This window comes from Saccoglossus kowalevskii, chromosome 15 (genome assembly GCF_978046115.1).
Source record: "Saccoglossus kowalevskii chromosome 15, keSacKowa6.1, whole genome shotgun sequence".
Lineage (NCBI taxonomy): Eukaryota > Metazoa > Hemichordata > Enteropneusta > Harrimaniidae > Saccoglossus > Saccoglossus kowalevskii.
Genome location: NC_140655.1, coordinates 13,849,267 through 13,855,502, shown reverse-complemented (window position 1 = coordinate 13,855,502; position 6,236 = coordinate 13,849,267). Strand labels below are relative to the sequence as shown.

At 33.1% G+C, this 6,236-nt stretch overlaps 1 protein-coding gene across 1 annotated transcript; it reads left to right on the top strand.

The window, feature by feature from the left end:
• Window positions 1–73: 73 nt before the first annotated feature.
• On the top strand, window positions 74–4,990 carry LOC100368568 (signal peptidase complex subunit 1-like). The gene is made up of 4 exons (XM_002733586.4): window positions 74–196; window positions 1,677–1,736; window positions 3,070–3,156; window positions 4,794–4,990. The coding sequence occupies exons 1-4, from the start codon at window positions 161–163 to the stop codon at window positions 4,926–4,928; spliced, it is 318 nt and encodes a 105-aa protein (XP_002733632.2). The 5' UTR covers window positions 74–160; the 3' UTR covers window positions 4,929–4,990.
• The last annotated feature ends 1,246 nt before the right edge of the window (window positions 4,991–6,236 follow it).

Below are 6,236 nucleotides of genomic sequence, written 5' to 3'. Positions count from 1 at the left end.
TTTTAATGAGGACTGATTCCAGTACCGTAATATCACCTAGTTAGGTAGTCTGGGTTTTTTCCCGCGATTACTTCCGGGTTATTGTAGATGCACACTTCCTGAATATCGGTAACATATTGTATATTTCTGCCAGTTTCGGTCTATTTGCCAGTGTTTCAGCATGTTAAAATTATTTAAATCATGGACAACGCACATGGTAAGAATTTATGTTATTGAGTTTCACATTGTCTGCAATATCCAATTGATCAAAGATTCGAAGATTTTATTTTTGGTGTACATTGTATGTTATTTTCAGACGTGTCCTTACATCGTTCATTTCATTTGTAACTAAATATGTTCAAAATATTGCCCATCAGTTAATACTGAACCTTTTACTGTTAAAAAATGATCTGGTGTGCATAATCCATGGACGTCAGTGGCCGTTCATTTTAATGGGTCTTCATATTTATGCTACCATATTCTGGCTTTATACCGTAATATGCCGCATGTGTTTGTTAAGATTGATGAATAAACCTCTCCAACAAAGGCACGGTGGTCATCTTACCAGCCGTCCTATTTTAGTCAATGGTTTCAACAGTTCAACTGACGAGAACCCAGTGCCACTTTAATTGCGTACGAGGGGAATTCCCCGAATCTCCATGGCCTCCAAATGATAAACACTGCTCACATTACGGTAGCGTTGTTTTCACAGGCCTTACCCAGTCAAATGTACAGCTGATTACAATGTATGATTGCGTTCACTGGCTATCATTACGAGGTGTTGATGGAAAGATCTTGCAGACATATCGATTCTATATTATAAACTAATATATTTCCTGTTTACAAAATTAGTATACACACAGGGTCGTGAATGCATTTAGTGAGATAGACACCACTTGTACTTTTGAGCTTAAAGTGTCTAATATGTAGCAGGCAATGCATTGTGAGCAAATGCAGCTGTGGAATTTATTGATTTACTGTAAAATACTTTATTTTAGCTTGAAATTAATTTCGCTGAAAAGACTTTTTGGGTGTTTTGTATGGAATTTAATTTCACTGATCTTTGAAAAGTTAAATGTAAAATATAGGAAAAAAGTTTTATTCACTGGATTTTATTTTCACTGAATCATTCCTTCAGCGAAAATAGCGAAAATTTATTCCAAGTGAAAATAGAGTACTTAAAATAGAAATGACATATAGGTAACCATATAAGGTCAAAGCATGTGAACTTCGGAAGTCAAAAGTTATTAGTTCATACATGTATATGAGCGTGATTCAAGATTGTGCCGCGTATGATTTGTTTGCCATCACTGCTCAAAATTACTTGAAAAAACATTAAGAATTAAACTATTGAGTATGTTGTCAGCATACGATTACCTTATCATTGAAGAACATTTCTAAAGATGCATGAATGATCTAGATAACTCACTTTAAACAAACAACAAACAAAATGGTGTCATCCAAATCTTGAAGTGCATTATTTTTTAGTTCTTATTGTACATAGATTTGTACATTTGATTTCTTCTACTAGTATATGCTATATATATATATATATATATATATATATATATATATATATATATATATATATATATATATACATGTGTTATCTAAAGAGCTTGCTTCCTGAGAGACTCGTGGCTTGCTATGATCGATATTAGTTACGTATGTAAGTCCTTGATTATGTTCGTCTACAGGACTACAAAGGTCAGAAGCTGGCTGAACAGTTATTTCAAGCTATTATAATTCTATTTGCTGTAAGTATCATGACCTGATTTTATTATGTGTATGTATAATATCAAATAGCAAACCATTAGATGATCATATTGATTTTTAATGTTTTTATGAACAAGCATAAATCTAAAAATTTCAAGCATGTAAACATTTTGTGTTGTCCAATTCATGCATTCAAATATCCCACTCAGAGTAAATGTTTTCTGTGAGGTGAAGCAAGTTAAGGGAGGTGGCCGTCATGTCACGATTGTGCGAGATTTGAGTTGGTAAACAATGATTTTCTCACGACCCAGTGAGCTCTCCCAGTTCAAGTATGAATGCATTGTTTTGGTGTGGTTTTGTGGTATAGCAAAACAACTTAATATTCCATGCATTCCAATCATCACAAGAATTACCTAGTGAAACCTTGGTAGTGTCTAATTTTGTACATGTTCATCTGCACAAAATCAAAGTCGCCATCTTTTGTTAACATGGAACGAACATCTCACACATGCAAGGCAGGATGACTACCACCCTTTGAGCCTCACTGTGGTGGCCATTGTAATAAAATATTGAGGTTCATAGTACAAAACTACTAGTTGGGGTACACATTGTTTTTATTTCAAGTATCTATATTTCAATGAAACTTTGCACATAAATGTGCTAATTAAGATATATGTACATTAGTTTAGAGTTAAAAGCCATGCATATTTAATTACCTAATTTACATAAACTAGGTTGTTTCTGATATATCGTTATTTTTCAATAATTAGATTTAAATTAACCCTTTGAAGGCCATAATTTTTTCCACCAAACTTTTGGTGAAACATTTTTCTTATTTTTAGGTATTTTTTTTTTTTTTGATAATTTTGCACCAAATGAACATCATTTCCTAGTGACTACAGTAAACTCGGTGCATGTAACGATGTACAGTCAAATTTATTTCTCTTGCTTTCAAGAGTTTTCTATTAGTATTATAAACTTCAATACTGTGAACCAGATTGCTTTTACATAAAATTGTCTATCTCAAAGTTCAAATCTATATTAATCACCAGGATCGTTGTTTCAAAGTATAATCTTAACTTGGTAATTAATTTTAAACATTCCATATTTCTACTTCATGTGCCTCCAATATCCATCCATTGAAACTCCATTGCATGTATTTTGCCAAATTTTCAATTTCAAAATGAACATGTATGGTATATCTGCTATGGAAATAAGTTTGGGTACCTATGCACTTTGTCTTTTTAATATTTGATAGAAGTTCCACCAAAGACGCTAGTGTCTTTCTAGTGTCTTTGGTTCCACTCAGCAAAATATCCAAAAAAAATGTATATTTTTTACTCACTCATCATGTCCATTTCGTTTTTATTGTAGGTGGTTGGATTTATATGGGGCTACATGTGTGAGCAGTTTGTACAAACCATGTATGTTTTAGGAGCTGGCTTTGTTCTCTCTTGCATAGTAAGTATAGAGGCCTATAAACCGTTTTTTTATCTAAATCGGGGATACTCTCACCTGGTGCTCTCTTACCGAATTGCCAATTGAACTTTCAAGTCATAAATATATTTCTTGAGCCGCCCACTTTGATGCTGTTGTAAAACATGAAATCTTTCTCAAATATATTTTTCTCCATGACAACTTCCCAGCAACACCAGCTGACAATGTGTCTGGGCAACAAATACACTAAAATCACTCCACAAATATTTCAATGGCGATAGATACACCGTTAAAACGGCACAGAAACCTTTCCAGTTCGATCCGCCATCTTGTTTCTGTGCTAGCTACTCTCGCCTATGTGTGCTCCCTCTTGTTCATTTTTCTAGAAAAAAACCTGTATAAACTACATTAATTTTATAAGTGTCAGATTTTCATGAATAATGAAACATTGATCCTGACATTTTGTTCATTCTGTTCTTGTAATCTGCAATTTATATAATGTTTATAGAGATTGTAGTAAGCAAAAATACTGTATTTGGTGTATATGTATTAGAAGCACGTCCAATAAAGTGCATAAAAGTTCAATTTTTGTCTTTATTCAAATTGCAAATTGAATGTAAACATACTACTCTATGTGTAGTTGTATCAAGGGGTCACTTGTTCTACCTGATAAAATGGAAATATTCGATTGGACGCATCTGTAAATCATGAATCAAATTTGACACACTTTTTAGAGTTAGTGGATAAATAAAACATGCACACAGCTAATGTAATCTCCCATCTCTCTCATCCCCCTAAGTGCGAAATTAATATAACAAAAATGTTAACAACAGTGTGATTTTTGTGCACAGTAATTAATATCATTTTGTACCCTCTCTGCCCAAAATGAAAGAATTAAGTTTTACGGCAATGAACATAAAACCAAATGGTGGCATGTTGAATTGCCAGAGAGGGCGCACTTTACTTATACACTATTACTGAACAGGATGATGGCCAAGTGGACCTTGGCTGGTGATGAGTGTTGGTGGGATTTTAAATACACTAAACTCACTGTAGATTGACATTTGTAAACATCTGACAAGTTTACTTAGTATTGCGTATAAAGTGCATTCACTTTCAATTCAGCAAATAAAAAAAATTAAACAAACATTACTATTACCTGGTACATCACTCACTGAGGCTGTCTTGACCTCATTGTGGATTGCAAATTTCTGTTCACCATTTAAAAAAAACAAATTAAATGGTGGTGTTTGGTAATAACTAGGAATGTACTAGGCATCATTAGAGTGATGTATATCAAGTGAAACCTCACAGATTTTTGGCTACAGGGATTATGAAGTCCATTCTAAAAGTGTTGTTACACTATGACCTGAAATATACACAGCACATATTGAAAACAGTCACCTGACTAATCTGCATTCCAAGCCTCGGTTTCAGAAATGCAAAAACTCAGCAACAGCCACCCACTGATAGGAACAAATTCAAATGAATTCTGTGGCACTTTTTTTATGTAACTGAGATTTAAAAAGCACAAGGGCAGGGGAGTGGTACTCATATCTATATATGTAACATTACATATGTATCAAATATGTGCACTGTGACATCCACAACTCTTCACTGATTACCATTAAATCAATTCTTCACTTTCCTCTTCTTTACAGTTAACATTACCACCATGGCCGATGTACAGAAGATCTCCTATAGAGTGGTTGAAACCACGACCAGAAGAAAATAGCGAAGATATCGGTAAAGACAAAGATAAGAAGCAAATAAAAAAGAAGAGCAAATCCAAATAACTTTTATTAAAATATTTATAAATGTATTTCACAAGGAATTAAAGTTTAAGTACCACACAGAATGTCAGTTTTTATTTAAATGTTCAGCCACGATAATACTTATGACACCCATTACAAAAATTTAAAAATGAAGTTATGACACATTGTGCTCATGCAGATGATACAAGCATTTTGATTGGACACTTGGTTTGCGAGATATAGAAAACACATTTCCAAGAGGTAATTAGATAATTGTACAACATTTAGTGACCAGACAAAAATAATCTGTCACAAAATGACTATATGAATATTATGAAATTAAATTTAAAAAAGACACCTAAACACAACTCTTATTGCAATTTGATTGTATAAAGCTTTGCCGAACTAAAACTACAGATGTGCAGTTACAGAAAAAAAAAATGAACTAACTATATCAAACATTGTGTATAGCATTGTACTTTACCAGATTTTAGATTGTACATCACAACTCCAGCAATCTCCAGTAGAAATAATTTTAGGATGTCCAGGAAATACAGTGTAGAATGAAAACAATTCACAGACCAAATGTGTGGTAGTTTACACTTTCATGTATTTGTGCTGTTGTGGGAGAATAACTCTCAATTCCTAAACATTGGTTGCAACAGACTTTTCAAAATGTGTAACTAAACTGGAAACAAAGAACATATTGGCAGCAGATATTCATAAGAGCCCCCCTCTCCAAACAGTAACAATATAACAACTGCATCTCCATATAATAATCTGATCAGGTGTACATGAAAATATATGTATTTTTTTTAAAGGAAACAAAATTCTATAACTCCTTGGTGTTAAATAAAAAGTGTTCTGTAATTTTTTTTATTTTTCTGCCAAATGTGTAACTAATTTTTTTCATCAGTGAGTTGCTGCCCCCCCCAACCCCCACCCCACATACACATACAAAAAGGGAATACTTGCTTATACCCCTCACCTAATGAAGAATAAACATGTACTGTGGACTTGTATAATAAATGACTTTCTCCCTCAATATTGTTTTTTCAAATTCAGTTAGAACAGTCTTATAATCACAAAGGACCTACATTTGCATATGCGTGTGCTACTGTGTGAACCATCTTTAATTGAACGGGCATTTTCAGTTGGTGTGTTTAATTGCTTTAGCAATGGTTTAGCGACATGAACATGAATTGTGATAAGGATGCCAAATATTGAATATTATGTAATAGATTTTATTCCTGTACAGTAAAGAATTAAACATGACAAAGTGTTATGAGTATGTACTGCTTGTATCAAATTTCACTAGTTTTTTATTTATCCATGTGAATTATTGATATA

Bases quoted from the DNA above. Each gene is read 5' to 3' on its own strand.
- LOC100368568 (XM_002733586.4), top strand. From the start codon at position 161: ATGTTAAAATTATTTAAATCATGGACAACGCACATG. The intron at 1,737-3,069 runs GTAAGTATCATG...TTTTTATTGTAG, and splicing joins CTATTATAATTCTATTTGCT to GTGGTTGGATTTATATGGGG. The intron at 3,157-4,793 runs GTAAGTATAGAG...TCTTCTTTACAG, and splicing joins GCTTTGTTCTCTCTTGCATA to TTAACATTACCACCATGGCC.